Raw genomic sequence first — 18165 nt, forward strand, 5'->3', positions numbered from 1 at the left:
CCAATCAAAACCTATCTGTTTTAAGTGTTCTTTCTAGGTTTCAAAAAAGAGGTAAAGGAATTGAGAAGCTGCTCCCAACTGTTTGAATACGTACGTGCAGGCAGGGACAAGGCTTTTCTGTAGGCTAATTGATACGACCATTGTCTCCACTGTTGATTCACAAGCTTTGAAGGCCTCTTTTTGTAAAAAAGTACATCTGGAATTACTTCCTGTGGATTTTCAGAAGAATTTTTCCAGTTGAACTAAAACCTTAAATTCAAAGACTTGAAGTGCTCTATCTGCCTCAGTTATTATAAGTTGTAAATATCATGATAAATGAATGCAAGTTGTACATCTTTAAGAAGACTGTGTAGCTATTATCAGACTACATGATAAAATGGAGTCATTTGGAACAAGATTAACACATGTACTCTTATCTATTATTTTAAAGTTTGTAGCATAATTTTTAAGCTGTCAATAGGGGATAAGAAAAGAGAGGTTTGTGTGTTTGAGAGTTCATTTAGTGGTAGAACTGCATCTTCAGGCACCTAATTAACTTGTCATATTCACAAAAGTCTTTCAATTACTATTCATTTAATTTTTGATATATGTATGTTTATTATGAACACTTGCATTTCCTGTTTCTCTAGATTCAAGTTGGAGAAAACCAGATTTCACAACACTTAAGTTAAACTTGAATTTGTTTTCCTAAACACTGTGTATTGTAAAACTTCTGTATCTTAATGGTTTGGGACTTTTTTAATAATAGATGTTATTGTATGTTTTGTAGGCTTATTGCAGTATTTTGTATCTGAAGCCAACAATGCAGATCATTCTGCGAGGACAGAAAGTAAAAACACAGCTGGTTTCCAAAAGCCTTGCCTTTATTGAACATGATATATATAGACCGAAATTTCTGAATGTATCCTTTGCTAATATTTGCATCATTGCATGCTGAATGTAATGATGTGACTTCATGTAAGCTGCTTGGATTCTGCTGGGTAAAATTACAGGGCTGGTTTAGAATTAACACTCAGAGTAACTATATTTTTGTTATGAGATTAACCAGATTTTTCCTTAATATCGGATAAAAGGCTAAAACTGTAAGAATTACTTTTGGATTTAACTGCAGAAACAAAGATCATTATGGAATAATGATGTACCATAAAAACAGACTCATCAAAGCTTATGAAAGAGTTGGCTGTCAGTTAAAGGTAAGGAATTAAAGCTGAGTTATTTTAACATCTGTAAAAATCATTTTCACTCAAATGTTTCTTTTTAATAAGAATAGATATTGATGTATCCTTTATAAAAACCACCTTTTTCAAGTTTGTACAGCAGTTAAAAATTTTATTAAATTGTATGCAGTTGTAATATTTGGTTTTGAAACTAAGCTTAATACACAAAACATGGGCTGAAGCATATATTTCAGGGCAAAATAAGGGGTGGAACAGGAATTTTTTATTTAGGGGCTTTGTGTCAAGACTTCCTTTTTGGAGAGGAGCAATAATCCAGAAAATTGGTTTTACCAAGTATATATAGCTTATCTCTGACAAAATCTTACAGTATTAGCATAGAATATGTGTTGGTTTTCCTGACAGATCTTAATTTTTTACAGGCAAACAACATGGGTGTTGGTGTGGTTGGTATTATTGAATGCAACTTCCTAAAGCCAACTCATAACAAACAAGATTTTGACTACACAAATGAATACAGGTAAATCTGTATTTTTATGTAGACTTTCTGTTGAATAGTATTATTCACTCTGAAATACTTGACAATAAAATCCTCTTTGCCAAGTGGTAAGAATAAAAGCTTATATTCCACCATTGAACTGCATGACTCCTCTAAAGAGTAGGGATGTTTTATGCCTATGCTGGTCATACTGCATTCATTGCGAAGTCAGTTAAGTCTAGAGCATCTTACAAATAATTTAAAGCAAGAACCCTAGAAGTATTTGGTTGCAGTTCTGCCCCTCAATGATTGTAAAATTAGCATTGAATAACTGAGATGTGGATATTTGCTTGATGTACGACTAAAATGCTGATATGTTAATCCCATGCTATTAACTTTTCAAATGTTTTGTTTGGGCTTTTCTTGGAAAAGGTTTGGATGTTTTTGAGCTCTTCTCAATTTCTGACTTAAGAGTACACTTGAGTGCCCTCAAATTCTCTGCTAAGTGATAGAGCGTTTAAAAAAACTGGCATCCTGAAGGCAACAGTGATCTGGGACTTTGCTTTATTTCAGTTTTTATTTCTAATTTAGGATTGCCACTTTTTTTACATATTTTCATCCATCCCATCAGTCGATATCTTGAGTGGTATTTCTTGTAGTTAATTCCCAATCTGGTTCACAGTTTTAGTCTGACTTAAAATTTTCAGAGATTATAATTGATTTTTAATCCAGGTTAATTTCTTAGCATGCTCACACTGCTCAGCTGTTGTGCTGGCATTGTGGAAGGAGACCTATGGAGGAGGAAAGATTAGAGGGGATGAGTTACTTAAGCAGTTTTCAGGCTAAGGTATAAAAACTGTTCATGGAAACTTTCCTGAACACATACCTTGAGAATTGTTCCACTCTATTACTTTCTTTCTCTATATGATGCCAAGACTATTTTCTGTTTTCAGTGCTGCTTAGTGTTAAGGGGTGTTAGGAGCAGCCACCTCCTCCAGTAGCTCTGTCCCAGGACTCCCTCCTGCCTGGCCACCGGAATACAGCCCAGGCACCCAGGATCTCTGCCCAGGCTGAGGGACGCGACTACCACTTTCCTGTTTTTGTGTTCAGCCTGTACCAAAGCTGAACACACATCCCAGGGACACACACAGAGGACACTGACACATCTGGGTACACAGACTACCATGGACAAGATGCACTTACCAACAGGACTCGTGTAAAACATAAGGTGGCCAAATCCCCTTTCTCCTTTAGGTCTCACAGAGGTAGCTCACTCATAAAGGCACACATATGACCCCCTGAGTACTTAACGCAGCTCCCCTGTCCTCGTGCCTGAATAATACTGAATAAGATGATGCAAGAATGTAGGACAGACTCTGGTGGTCAGGCATAGGGCTCAGCTGGACATCTGTACTGACAGAACCTGTTTTACATGCAACCAACTCCTTGTATACCCTTTTTAATCTGCCCACCTTTTTGTTCCTCCCTCTTCCCCGTGCATATTGCCTCACCAGTTGGCATAGTACTACTGGACCCCTCCAAACGTCTTGGATCCTCAGATTTGCTTCCTTATCGGTTGCAAAATCCCAGTTAGCGTGCAGTTTCTTGTAGCCCGTAAATTAGTGTGACTGACCAAGTTTGTTTCTGTTTGTTGTTGCTAATGCTGACTGGTCAGGTTTTATGACTGTGTGTTTGTCTCCTTCCATTTCCTTATCTTCCCAACCGAAAAAATAAACATTCTTGCAGTCCACATATCCTCACCAAGTGGTGTCAATGACCAGGTTTGTCCTTACCAGTACTTCCCTTGTCAGTCAGGTTTGTCTCTGTTCTTGTTTATGGCTCTGTTGACCATATGCTGTTAAAGGAACAGATACTTGCCTTCTCTGTGCTCTTAACAATTCTTTAAATGTGGACTTAGAATATTGACTTGTAAACATAGGTGAGGTAAACTTTGGCAGAAGTAATTACCTTTTTTTAAGCTGCGTGTTTTGCCCTTCGGTCAGTTGTGGTTCAGCTTCTGCTGACAACCTGGACTATCCGCATTGCCTTTCCTGAACTGCTGATTTGTATGCGATTCTGCATAAGAAGATAACCCAGAAGCCTTACCAGACTGCCGTAGGAAACATAGCTGTTTATTGCAGAAATTGAGGGGCTATAACATGATAAATCTGCTTATTCCTGCTGTTGAAACAGCAGCTCTGGAGGAAGAACAGCAAGCCTATCAAGCTGCTACAGCCACTACAGTCCAATCTGCCTGTTTCTTAAAATGGCAACCACAGTCTGTGCTGCTCTTTGCAGTGATACTGCCAACTTTAACCAGTAACCACTGTGGTGCTAGCAGAGCTGTTAAGGAGAACACATGGTAAAGCAGAACAGGGAATCTGTCAAACTGGAAAAGAGCTCTTGCATTATTTATTTTTCAATACAGATGTTCCCTGAACGACTTCGTGTGCGGTGACACTAGCAGTTCCCTTGTCAGAGGAGGCGGAATTGGGAACACTGTAGGATAGTCATTTATGTTGACCAAGGTTTGCATTATGTTCTCACAGCCTGGCACAGTGAGCATTGAATGCTTTTTACTTGTTTTAAAAACGCTAGTACTATGGGCATAGAGGTACTCAGAAGTTTGGGTTTTTTTTATAAAGGTTTTTCTGCAGAGTGCTACAGATTTTCAAAAGTTAACTTTCTAGTCCAAAAGAGGAACATAAAGCATACTCTGATTTTATGATCAATGTAAGCTGACACGCCCTTCTTCTCTTCCAGAAGAGAAATGTGATTCCCTACATGCTTTGCTTGTCATTTCTGCCCTTATGTTACTTCCTTTTTTTTGGCACAGAAGTTCATGACTTGAGTTCAGAGGTGATCTAGATCAAAACTTTGTAGGTCAGACTAGTTCACTGCACAAACGTTTGTGTTAGTTCAAGGAACTGGGGTGGTGTAGGTATTGGAATAAACCAGGCAGGGAGTGGCTTACTTTCAGCTTCTGGTTACCCAGCCATTTTACTCTGACATAAGCTCAGCATGCTGGCAAGAGGCAGCCTTACCTCTGCCTCACCTGTGGGGCTTGTTCTTCAGCACCACTCCCTTCTGTGTGTGCCAGCTCTTGTAGTAGTTGAGCTGCACAATGAGTCCTGATGAGGAAATTATTCCTGGTAAAAATTAACCTAGGCTAAGACTGGCATGCTCCTTTTAGCAGCATGTAAATCATACGTTTGCAATCTCCATGTATTATTGCTCTATATCAGCTTTAGAGTAGTTCTGAACATACAGAAACATCAGCCAAATACACAGCTAGGTAGTGAATTGACAGAGGTAGCTTTGTACCTGTTTTTTTTATGATTGAGGTTGAACTGGTGAAGTAGCTTCAGGGTTTGCACCATATGTATGTTCACAGCACTTCTAAATTGAGCAGTCTTGATTTCAGTCTTTGTGCTCCAACTCTTATTTCTAGTAATTTCTTTACTGGCAGACATGACTTCATCCAATTCCCAATTTCTAAGGCTTTCTAAAATTGGAAAGTTTACTCTTGTGCAAAAAGAAATATTAGTTGTTCATAAGTTTATTCTTTCATTGTAGTTTGTAAAGTTTCTTTCTGTGCTAGGGTTTGATTATTTAAGGTGATCTTTCAAAGATTTTTCTTTTTAGACTTACAATAGCAGCATTAGGAGAAAAGCTTAATGATTACTGGAATGAAATGAAAAGGAAGAGAAACGAAGAATACCCATTAGCTTTACCAGTTGAGGAGATACAGTGAGTATCACTTCTAAATGGAAAAAAAAAATTACATACTGCTATTACTGGTTTACACTTGGTCTTGAAAATGAGCTTTTCATGTAAAACTTCTGGTATGTCTTTTCCTTACAGAAAACAGCCTGATCAGACATGGGTGCAGTGCGATGCATGTCTGAAATGGCGAAAGCTGCCAGATGGAATAGAGCACTTGCCAGAAAAGTGGTACTGCTCACTGAACCCTGATCCACAATTCCGGTAAAACTGGATTTCTATGAATATCTAAACCAGTGCTTTTAGTTCTACTTTACCATCTGTTATGAGCATGGATGTGAAGCTCTTTCTGTCATGTTTTGATTCGCCCCTCTCCCCCCACCCCATCTCCTTAACTCAGGAATTGTAATGTGCCAGAAGAACCAGAAGATGATGACTTAATACATCCTACATATGAGAAAACTTACAAGAAAAAGTGAGTACTAGAGACTATCTTACAAGTGTTTCAGCACTAGAAAAGGAATGTGAAAACTAAACGTCCTTTTCTCTCACCTGTAGTATAATTGCAACTCTTCCGGAAATATATCTAGCTATAAAATAGTGCCCTGAAATCAAGACTTGATTGTAGCAGTGAGTAGATTAATAGCACTGTTCTCTTCTCTATTATTGGCGTGTTTGCATTACATTGACTTTTCTCCCTTTGACTTAATACTTTTTTGCCCTCCTAAATTGAAATTAGGAAAGTGATACCAAAAGGGACTGCTAAGGGAGCAATACAGCAATTGACATTCAAGTACAGCTTTCAGAAGGACATTGTTTCATAGTTGTAAGCAGTATGAAGATAGTTAGGAATTGTAGAGAAGCAAGCTATTAGGGCTGTTAGGAGGCCTAATCTAGGTAACTATTGTATTAAAGGTCCCCATTGAAGCAGATGAATACCTCAGTACATTTATTTAAAAATAAGAGCATTCTTAGTTGAAGGTGTATGGGGGAAGAAATGACTTGGGTAATTTTAACTAATGCTCTTTAACTAATCTGGAGGCGTAGCCTTTTGTTTAAAATCTTAATCTGAGGGAGAACTGGTTTGAAGTTAAACTAACTAAGCTATAATACCATCTTGGTTCATGCTGAAAATTTTTGGTCAAACCAAGTTATGTTCATTAGAACTTCATTCTGTCTAGCTGAGATAAAGGAGTATAGTGTTTGCTTTGAGATTTTGAGCTTGGTTTGGTTTTATAAGGAATTAACATTTTTAATCTCTTAATTTTTCTTCCTTACTGCTGTGCAGAGATAGGGAGAAACTGAAGAAGCGGCCAGAGTACACCTACCAGGTAACTTTTGAAGTTGAAAGGAAACTTGACTTTGGTAGCAGGGTTTGTTCTTCTTGGAACCAATACTATGCTGTTTGATTGAATAGGCCAGGCTTTATTAGTTAGTTTGCTTTAGCTGGTGGCCAACTGACTGGTTCAACTTCTTGTTTTGTTTTGATGGCATATACAGGTTATGCTCCCTATTAGTAAAACAAAAATCCCTCATTTCTACTGTCTGATGACACAATTGGCTTTTTTTATGTTTACTTAAAGAGTTTGGGAGGGATAAAGGCCTCTTACAAAACAGTACTAGAAAAGGTTTCAGTTACTTGTAGCTCCTTTTGTGGCATGACATGTAATTACTGAAAATAGATTGGTTGTAGACAAGTGTAATGAGGACATGAAGTAAAGAAGCCCTTAAAACTGGGGCAGGGTAGGGTGGGAATGCGCAGCCTTGTAGCTGTACTTTTACAAGGAGGCACTCCAACTGAAATGTGGTTAAGTGATGCGAATGTGTAGATTGTAACTCAGAATCAAATTTCCTAAGTGTGATTTGTCTTAAGTTGTTTTTGAAGTAAAGTGCTAACCTAAGGTCACTCAATTTCTGGAGATTTTTGCATTTGCTGTTTTAACCTGTATACTTCCTTGTAGTCATTCTTCTGCCATTACTTTTACCCAAGTAGCAAAGTAATTTCTGAAAGTAAAGTATTGTTCATTTTAGACAAACAATTAATTATGAGCAGTTTTAACAGAGGTGGCTGTCCCATGCTTTGCGTATCATGGTCAGACTTCAGACAGAAGAGCTCTTGCCTGAAATTCTACACAGTATTTGAAAATAGCGGTATCTAGAGAAAGACCTTGTCAGAAAGCAGCTTTCTGATCTTACAGCAATAAATCTGTGCATGGAGAGGAGTGTGCAGCTGGTGTTCAGCATTCCACGTCCTCTGAGAAATCTGCCAGAGGTCTGTGATGATGATATAGAACTTACTGCTTTCTAATATGTTGTATGTCTTAAATGAACATGAACGAGATACTTAACACACGTCAATAGAATTTGGGGGCAGGTGGGGGGCATGTGATCATTAAATTAAGAAAACTGAGGTTTGCAACATGGAGTGGAGTTGTCTTTCCATATTGCAAAATACTGAGTCTGGGTTCAAGGAGATCATTTTACTATGTGCATAAGAAACGTTGGTCAGAATTTTAGGTGTTGGTAGGTAGCTTGGAGAACTGCTTAAACATATTCTGAAGGATCTACTAGTGTCTGTTTCTTTCCATTCTTAACTAATACTATCTTACAGATAAATGAAGTGTTTTTAAAAACACCTGTTTCTTCAAGTAAAGACTTCAAAACATTCTCACCTGTGAGTGGAAAGGAAGCTGTTCCAAGATCACTTCTACTAGAAACATCAAATGCTTCTGTCAAAAGACCTCTACTTATTACAAGTAGATCAGTATCTTCACCTCATTCTGATTCTGATAACAGGTTAGTGAACCTGTACAGAAATTAATGATGTTGGGTGTACTCCCGTCTTCAGGTGATAGTTGCTAAAATTCATGTCACTTTTGAGAGTCTAGGAATCAGCAGGCTGGTTAAAGGTATCTAGAAACCTTATTAAGTACAAAAGTGAATGCAGCAAAACATATTGTGCTCTGGCAAGGGAAATTGCTCAGTGGTTTATCTGTTTAGGAAAAGACTGTATTGTGTTAAACATGCTCAGTAATATGTTTTCCTTAACCTCTGTTGGTTGAGGAATGGGTGTGGGGGGGTGTTGCCACACATACTGAGTCTGTTTCAAAATCATGGGAAGGTAATAACTTAGCGTGTAGATGTCAGCCACTTGTTTTTATGGAAAAGGTATTTACTCTGGCTACAGATCTTAAAATACTATGCAGGGAGACATCCCTTTCTAGTTATTGAGTAGGTTTTAATAGTGCCTGTAGAAACACTAAATGTAGTTTGGAACAAATGACTCGGCAGTATTTGAACAATATAATACTCAGTTTAATATTTTGTTTCTCAGTCTTAAACGGAGGACACCTAGTTGTGTGACACCTGTGTCTTTAAAGATAACTCGATTAAATGACAAAACATTCAACAGCCATGATGATGATGATGAAGATGTCATTATTTTAGAGGAAAGCAGTACTCCAAAGCCTTCAGCTTCAGATTCTGATGTTGCTGTAGTAAAAACTGAATGTATTGCTTTGGATCAAGAGGAAAAGCAGCAAGAAAACCATGATGTTGGAGAAGCTTGCGTTGCAGCTACTTCTCAATCAAAAATTGAACAGTTGACCTCAGCAACACAAACAGAAGTTCTGAACTTAGTTGTTAAAAAGGAAGAGGCAGAAGATGAAGTGGATATTCCAGTTCCTAATGCAGAGGTGGAAACTAAACAGCACAACATTGATGTTTCAGAGACCTGTGTAGATCTTGGAAATGAACTGAAAAATCAACTGCAAGTATTAAACAAAGAAAAAGAAATGTACCAAAACAAATGTGAAGTATTAACTAAGCAAGTAGAAACACTGGAGCAGAGGATCTTAGAAATGAATAATAAGTATATAAAAAAAGAAGTGTGCCATCAGTCAACTGAGACAATTTCTTCTGAAGAAGAAAACGTTCATGGAAAAAGTTTGGCAGAAGTGACTGTTCTCTATGAACAGGCCTTAGAAGAAATAGCAAAACTAAAGGAGCAATGCAATACTATGGAGAACTTAAAAACTGAATGCAGCAGATGTGCTGCTGGTGACACTAAGAGCGAGGTAGATGAAATTGCTGTGCATCTGGATGATGTTTTCAGGCAACTGGACAAGTGCAGCATCGAGAGAGACAGATATAAAAGTGAGGTATGTTTGTTAAAACAGTGAGATCCTTCAAATTGACAACTAAACTTTTAATGTATGTTTCACAGCGGTTCCAGTACACAGTGTTGTATAGTTCAATACACTGATCAAGCCACCTAGATGGGGGAAGAATTACTAAATTAGCCTGGGAGCTTCTGGGTTTTTGCTTCCATAAATAGAAATAAGGAAATTTGAGAGAGACTGCAAGGCCCTGGAGTGGGTCTGACTGTAAGATGAGATACTGAGCAGGCTTAGAGGGAGCACATGTAGTGATTCAGCTGACAGCTGGCTGTTTTAAAGCAGTTTGTCTGGCTTGTCATATCTTACAATCTGACTGAAAAGTTAATGAAAAGCGGTCAGCAAAATTAAATGGCTTATATTTATGTAAGTTGTCTTTATTTTAATCCACCACGGCTTTATTTGATATGTAAAATTATTTTTATTTGCTTGCCAGATTGAACTACTAGAAGTGGAAAAAAACCAAATTGCCTGTCAGTGTGAAGAACTCAAAGCAGAAATCGCACAGTTAAAAGCTTCAATTCCACAAGCTGTAGCACATGCAACTGATTCTGCCACCAGTAATGTAGAAGAGTCTGTAAATTTTTCTGATGGAGAAAGGTATAAATTTTGTTCTTTCTAGACTATTTCAGGCAGGATTTTGGCTGTCTGATTGTATCTGAAACACCTTTATGAAAGTAATGTCTGATAATCATGTAATAAAATGTGTGCTTGGAATTCTTTTCTGCTGCCTCTTGTGACTCCTAACTCAGTAACACTTTTTATCAAGTGATATATTTCTGTGATCAGGGTTGTGATCATTGCACAATAGAACACCATACTGACACTTCTTAAAATATCAAAAATGTTACATAATTTCTCAAACACAACTTGCAGAACAGGGAGAGAGAAAGGAGGCTGGAAACGGAGTGGTCATGAGCTTGTCCTGTGTAGATGAACTTCACTCTTACATTTTATTTTCCTTTCTTGGAACCAGTACTGCTCTAACTTAGGTTTCCTGTAAGAATTTCTTGGTGCAGACCAATTCTGTGGAACTATGTTGATTCCAGAGTGTATCTTTGAACTAAATAAGGGTTTAAACTTACCAATTGAGAGCTTGCAACTCTTGGTTAATAGAAATAGGAAACACACAAAAGTACATATACCAGCTGAAAGCAGGGATGAGTAGTCCAGCAGGAATATAGGCACACTGCTTGGGCACATAGGATAGAATTGAAAGCCAAAGCTAAGCTGGACTTGAAACTGCCAGGGCCTGTGAGGGGTGACCATAAGAGCTTCTGTAAGCACTGTAGCAGCAACAGGAGAGCTAAGGCAAATGTGGGCTTGCTGCTGAATGGAGCAGATGCTTAGTAAGTAGCAAAGGACATGAGATGTGAGGCACAAATTACTGAGATACCCAGCATCATCTTTACCTTATTTTTACTGGTGGAGTCTATCCTCTCACTGACCAGGTCGCTGAGCCAAGTGGTAATATTAGGGAGTGAAGCATTACCTGTAATAAAAAGTTACTGAATTAAGGGATCATTTAAGCTAATTCATTATACACCACTCAGTGGGACTAGATGAGATGCATCAGAGGGAGCTGGCCGATTGGAAAGTTGGTCTTGAGATAATACCTGCAAAAGGTTGTGGCAGTCAGCTTCCTTGATGCCTGGAAAAAGGTAGCCGTCATGCCCATTTTTAGGACAGGCAGAAAAGAAGATCTGAACAAGAGGCTGAACAGTGTAGTGTTGGTCCCTGGGAAGACCATGGAGCAGATCTACTTGGAAGCCATCTGCAGCCCTGTGATAGTCTAGGTGACTAGGAACACTCACCATGGATTTACTGAGGGCAAATAGTGCATTTGCAACTTCTTGGCCTTTTACAATGAGGTGACCGGCTTTGTTAGCCATCATTTTAGCAGAGCTTCCAACAGGGGCTGCCATAATATCATGATATAGAAGTTTGTGATGTATGGTTTGGCTAGGCAGACTAGGAGGTGGGTTGTAAAATTGGCCTTCAGTCAGCAGTTTGCCTGTGTGAAGTCTGCATCTGGGCTGCAGCCAGGGCAGGGATCAGTTTCAAGGCCAGTAACTTAATGCCTTCATTAGTGGCCTAGGTGACAGAGCAAAATCAAATAAATATATTCATGACAATGTCAGATAGGAGGGAATCGGTGGTACTCTGGAGGGTAGGGCTGCTATTGAGGGACCTTGACAAATTGGGGAAATGAGCTGAAAGAAACGTGGAAATTGAACAAAGGCAACAGTGAAGTGCTGCAGCAGTGTTGGAAATAACCCATGCCCCTGACTACTCCTAGGAAGGCGGCTCAGAAGAAGGCCTGTAGTGCTGGTGGACTAAAAGTTGAATGCGAGTCAGCAGTATACTCTTGTGGGAAGAGCTCAGTGCTATATTGGTAAGACAGGCAGCAGTTTGAGGGAAGTTACTCTTCCATACTATTGCGCATTGTGAGACCAGAGTAGTGAGTCCAATTTTGGGCTTTCTGGTATATGAATGAAGCTGGTATATTGGAACAAGCCTACTGAAGGGCCACCATGAAGGGTAGGAGGGGCCTGAAGCATCTGAAACAGAAGAAGCTGAGGGACACAGCCTTGCCGTTGTGAGATGGGTTACCTTCAAATCCTATTGCTCTCTGCCTCATGAGAGGGTGTAGAAGAGCTGAAGCCAGCCTCTTTTGAGCACAGTGATAGGATGAGAGGCAGCTCATAGAAGCTGCAGAAAGAAAAATTCTGTTTAAATATTAGAGCATGTTCACATTGAGGATAGTCAAACACTGAAAAAGAGACGCAGCTAGTGGAATCTCCATCTTTGCAAATTTTCAAAACACAGAAGTCCTAAGCAACTTGATCTGAGTTGGCCCTTCCTTGAATGAGCGTTACAGGGATGGAGAGGGGCAAAACGGACTGTATGGTTTCCAGAGACCCCTTTCAGTCTAAATTTTTTCTGTGGCTCAATCTCCCCTTTATCTGCCAGCATTGAATTTTCTTGTAGCATCTGGCTTGTGCTTCCTAAAAGGACAAACAAACATATGCAGGACTTCAAGTAACTTTTGCCACCAGCCCTATTGGGATACGATGGCATTGTGAAGTCTGGCTACTTACTGGACATAATAAAGAAACTAATGGTAGAAGAAACACTTAAGAGAAGGGATGGATGACTTGGAAGTAATTGGGACAGAGCAGAGGACAGAGCAAAGGGATCCAGGAAAGAAAGTAAAAAGAGAAGGCATAGCATAGGATACTATAACTGTTACCTTATTTTCTCTTTACGTTTAAAGGCCTTTGGACAAGCTACTCTTTCTTGCCTTCTCCTCTCTTCTTTTTCTCTTCTTTTGTTCCTGTAGGTGGTAGTAGTTTCTCCTTCAAAGTGTATAAAAATAGTAGAGTTTAATATTTTAAGAACTAAAGAGGTGGCGTGGGATAAAGGATTGTGTCAGTGCTTATTTGCTAACTTAAATAAAAGCATTCAGGAAGATTTCCGATCTGTTTTGGGAAAGGTAGAATTCAGTTTAGCCCTTGGTATTTATTTGAAACTAAGGGAAGATACACCTTCCAAATTAAAACTTGAGAGGCTCAGCTTTGAAAGCCTGGTTTTGAGATGATCTTGATGCAGCTTTAACTGTGTGAGTTTTGTTTATGGAAGTAATGTACAGAGCCTTTCCAGTATAGAGTATTATTCCAGCTTTATTAAATAAAGTACTGTGAATTTGAACGTAAAACTTCATCTAATCATATCTAATTATTTCTTCACAGCCTGAAACTACGCTCTCTTCGAGTGAATGTTGGACAGCTTCTGGCTACAATCATGCCTGATCTAGACTTGCAGCAAGTAAACTACGATATTGATGTAGTAGATGAAATTTTAGGACAAGTTGTAGAACAAATGCATGAAATCAGTAGTACTTAGTGTCATAAGGTTTTAGCAGAGACTTACTTGATCTTCCATTATAACCTTTGTGTAGGTTCAAAATTGTATATACTGCTTCTTCACTTTATATATTTGACATAGTTTGATCAATAAGTGTATATACTCAGCGTTTAGTTGTTCCCACAGATGCAGTGGGTGTTACCTTCACTTCCTCTTAAAGGAACCCTGTCAATATTGACCAACCCTGATGTGCTTAATTAAAGATTTTGCTTTAAAATGTATTTGTAATTAAATTTGCAAATATTTTTTGTATTAGGAATCTTAATACTTTTCTACAAACGTTTTTGTGTTGACTTTTGATCTTATATCAGCATTCATAAGCAATTATTATATAAGCACATAATACTATATATAATGATATCAATAATGAGCATATTATATAATAATCAGCATTATATAAACATAAATAACAATTATTATATAATAAGCCATTATTTCCTCTTCTAAAATTGAAGTACTGGGATATATTAAAAACACAAAAAAGAACCTTCCTTGATTTCCTCCTCAGAACAAACCTTAGTAGTGTTGTTGTATAGTACAGTATTCTTTCATTGCAATCCACAATGTTGTATGTTGCATTAATGGGACAGAAATATAAACAGTAGATGAAATTTTTGGCCATATGGGTAACATTTTTGTTTTACCAGCAAAAGAAGGAATTTTTTTTAGGGTTTTATCCTGAAAACTGATTACCTGACTCCCTTTTGCATTTTTTTTCTGTCACTAAAGAACAGTGTCTGAACATAGTTTTGCAGCATGAACAACTCCATGGGATACAGCTAGGATATTTCAGCTTTTTCAGTGATGGAAACCACATGCCTGTTTGTGTCCTGCCCTTGCTACTTGTTTGCCGTTTCCAGCATCCAAAAACCTGTCTGTATTTGAGCACAGTCAAAGGGTACTTCAGTTCTACCTGATAGTTTCCATTTGAACAGAGCAGCGCTGGTTCACAAGTCCAGGGATGTATGTGGCTTCAAAAGCCACATTTTGCACACAGCTCCTGCCTACTTTTTTCTAAGTCAAAGGCAGCTGATGGAGTGGGAAGCATCCTGGGGGACCGTTGGAGAGCACAAGCTGCAGTGGCACATCCAAAGCTAGGTAGTATTCCCGGGCAACTTCTGCTCAGCATTGAACACCACGCTTTGAGGCCTGAAGGCCTTTTTTCATGGAAGCCCCGTGCTGAACAGGATTGACATAGAGGTTCTGTGATGTATAAAAATGCATATGTGTATTATCTCAAAACTCAAAATTATTGTAATAGTAAACATATAGTCTGCCTTGGAAGTTTTCAGGCTGAGATGCGAGTGTGCTGAGATTCATCTCTGAAACTTACCTGCCTGTCAGACTGTACCATGCTGAGTACAAATGGGTCAGACTACCAAGTCCTTTATTAAATAGTTGAATGGAAGTACTTTGGAAAGGAGATACATTTCATTCTGTTTGGTATTAACAGAGTTTGCTAAAGCTGAAAATGTTCAATATAACTTAGAGGAGTCTTTATTCTCCCCCTCCCGCCCCCTTTTTTTCCCTTGTAAATGTTTTCCAGTGACTCTTAAGCCACTGGTTCTGTGCTCTATTACTCATGCAAAAACTACCAGGAGGAAGTGGTACTGATAGAAATGGCTACCACAATAGTGTGACAGCATTCTCGGCCAACTGCGTGTTTTTCTTTTGAAGTCATCAGATGTGAGAAAAAAGGGGGCAGAGAAAGCAAATCAAACTTGTACTCTGTGGTGGTATTTGTCATCCAAACAGTGATAAAGAAAAATAGTTCTTGCTTTCAAAAAATAATAATAAAAATTTAAAAAACATGGAATAGCATTCAGTATGTTTATTCCTAGGAAGTGTCTTTTTTATAAAGCCAACGTATTTGGCTTTTGCACTGCTATTGTACTGATTTAATGAGATTATGTTCCTTTTAGTTGTAGTTCAGTCAATTTCTTTCAATGGACAGTATTTCAATTTTAAGGTGGTATCTGTTCTACCACGCCAATAAGGGTAATGCAATACTGTTGTACTTTAAAATGGATAAATTGAATGTTTGATTTTTTTGAAGAGGTGGCTGTAATATAACTGTTTGTATGACTTTTAAAAAGTTTATATTTTCCATTTATTGGTGTGAAGTTTTCCATTTCTTAATCATTATTTATTATGTTTCATCAGACTGTCTGTAGCTGAATTTCTTATAGACAACTGGCAAAATATAGCATATGTCTATATTAAAGATGGCAAATTTACACTGTACGTTTACACTTTGGAGAACAGTGGACTAATGGAGATGGTTTTTATTGTTAAAATGTATTTTTTGTAAAAAATAAAAATAAAAACAATATATAAACCCGAGTTTGCAGGATCAAAAGTTGTATGTGATCAAATGCAATGGTTTTGTTTATAAATAAATACTATGCAGAATAGCTAATGTTTATGGCTTATTTTAAGTATTCAGTCTGGTTTTGAGCTGAAGACTCGGGCACACTAAGCATACCTTCAAACCAGGTGGGCATCCTGACTGAGCCCCAAACCAGTTGGCTGGCTGGGCTGCTTTGGAGGGTCAGCTTTGTGGGGGGATTTCTGTTGCCAATTACAAGACTGCTACTATAATAGGATTTTTGACAAAAGCTTGTTTTTCAAGGCCTTGTTAGACAGTGTTTTCTTTGTGGTACTAAGGTAGTTGAGGAACACAAAAGAAAGAGGGAGGTGGGACCACCTGTCCCTTCCTGGATCAGCTAGGCTCAGCTCTCCTTGTGAAATTTTACCATTAGGCTACTCGACTGGTTCCCCAGCAAGAGAGACTCAAGCAGCCTTCCAGTACTTAAAGGGGGTAACAGGAAAACTGGGGAGGAGCTCTTTATCAGGAAGTGCAGGGGTAGGATGAGAGGTCCTCTTCTTCTATTAAAAAAAAAAACAAACAACAAACCATATTTAAACTGTGTACAAGAAATATTAATTTGCAGTCTTATACTTTCTCACCTGTAGCATTGGGCAGGGTTAGAATAACTGGTTAGGTTTTCAGAGTAAAATTTTTTGGTTTAACCTCGCTGTTAGTGCTTCTTTGTTGGTATTGGGAGGAAGATGAGAAGCAGCCTAGCCATACATGGTGTAGGAAGAAGGGAAATTAGCTGCCAGTTTCTAAGGGTGTAATGTTTTAATTATTATTTCAAAAGGAAAGATTTGGATTTGAAAGAAAGTGGAAATCATAGAATCATAGAATAGTTTGGGTTGGAAGGGACCTTAAAGCTCATCCAGTTTCAACCCTTCTGCCATGGGCAGGGACACCTTCCACCAGCCCAGGCTGCCCAAGGCCCCATCCAACCTGGCCTTGAACACCTCCAGGGATGGGGCAGCCACAGCTTCCCTGGGCAACCAGGGCCAGTGCCTCACCACCCTCTTCGTGAAGAAATTCTTCCTTATGTCTAGTTTAAATCTGCCCCTCTCCAGTTTATACCCATTGCCCCTAATCCTATCACTACAATGGGAGAGCTTTGAGCTATTTTTAGGTTGTGTTGGGTTTGTGTTTGTTTTTTTTCAAGTAGAAGTAAAGCAGGGCAGGGCACAAAGGAAGTGCAGGCAAAAGTCATAGAATCATAGAATAACCAGGTTGGAAGAGACCCACCGGATCATCGAGTCCAACCATTCCTATCAAACACTAAACCATGCCCCTCAGCACCTCGTCCACCCGTGCCTTAAACACCTCCAGGGAAGGTGACTCAGCCACCTCCCTGGGCAGCCTGTTCCAGTGCCCAATGACCCTTTCTGTGAAAAATTTTTTCCTAATGTCCAGCCTAAACCTCCCCTGGCGGAGCTTGAGGCCATTCCCTCTTGTCCTGTCCCCTGTCACTTGGGAGAAGAGGCCAGCACCCTCCTCTCTACAACCTCCTTTCGGGTAGTTGTAGAGAGCAATGAGGTCTCCCCTCAGCCTCCTCTTCTCCAGGCTAAACAACCCCAGCTCTCTCAGCCGCTCCCCATAAGACCTGCTCTCCAGCCCCTTCACCAGCTTTGTTGCTCTTCTCTGGACTCGCTCCAGAGCCTCAACATCCTTCTTGTGGTGAGGGGCCCAGAACTGAACACAGGATTCAAGTCCTAGCCAATAGGGCAACATTACAGGGTTCCTGGATGCCCTCTGCTAAACCCCCACCCCTTTTCTTTCTTTTGGGGGGTGCTGCTAAATGCTGTGATGGCCGCGCCAGGCACCTTCCGAAATCATCCACCTACAGGAGGAGGAGGTGGTTTAAGAAGCAGTTACTATTAAAAACAAAGTGGAATATCTTTGATTTAAGCTAAAGTAAAGTTTCATCTAAGTAACTGCGTTCTTTGAAAGCTAGACAGAACGTCCCTCTGACAGCCTGTCTTCCTTTGGTGTTTCTTCAGACTCTGCTCATTCTCTGGGGCCGATAACGCCCTGTGCGCAGTGTGATCTGTGCCGAGCGGCCGGGGCTGCTGCATCCCCTCTGTCCGCAGCCTCTCCCACCCCCGGTGCAGGGTCAGGCAGGGCTGGAGCCGGCTCCGAAGCAGCGAGGGATCTGACTTACGCGAAGTACATAACGACATTAAGATCACGCCTTGGAAAGAATAGAATAGGCATAAGGTTTCTGGGAGAATGGATCCCTGTGCACGTGAGTGGGGAATCCATCCTGTCCGAGCTCTCGTCTCGATGATGGAGATCACACGATGGATGGAGATCGCTCCC

At 39.5% G+C, this 18165-nt stretch overlaps 1 protein-coding gene across 2 annotated transcripts in view; it reads left to right on the forward strand.

Annotated features, from left to right (window-relative positions):
- MORC3 (MORC family CW-type zinc finger 3) overlaps window positions 1–15892 on the forward strand; it is a 28091-nt gene extending 12199 nt beyond the window's left edge. For both annotated transcript variants that reach the window (XM_069871688.1, XM_069871697.1), the window contains 11 exons: window positions 770–901; window positions 1074–1193; window positions 1598–1695; window positions 5299–5403; window positions 5518–5640; window positions 5777–5851; window positions 6665–6707; window positions 7988–8172; window positions 8711–9536; window positions 9988–10151; window positions 13304–15892. In XM_069871688.1, the coding sequence (XP_069727789.1) occupies window positions 770–901; window positions 1074–1193; window positions 1598–1695; window positions 5299–5403; window positions 5518–5640; window positions 5777–5851; window positions 6665–6707; window positions 7988–8172; window positions 8711–9536; window positions 9988–10151; window positions 13304–13457 (2025 nt within the window). In that variant the 3' untranslated portion in view covers window positions 13458–15892. The remainder of the gene's footprint in view (window positions 1–769; window positions 902–1073; window positions 1194–1597; window positions 1696–5298; window positions 5404–5517; window positions 5641–5776; window positions 5852–6664; window positions 6708–7987; window positions 8173–8710; window positions 9537–9987; window positions 10152–13303) is intronic.
- Window positions 15893–18165: the final 2273 nt, after the last annotated feature.

The sequence above is a fragment of the Phaenicophaeus curvirostris genome, chromosome 1, assembly GCF_032191515.1.
Source record: "Phaenicophaeus curvirostris isolate KB17595 chromosome 1, BPBGC_Pcur_1.0, whole genome shotgun sequence".
Classification (NCBI taxonomy): Eukaryota; Metazoa; Chordata; class Aves; order Cuculiformes; family Cuculidae; genus Phaenicophaeus; species Phaenicophaeus curvirostris.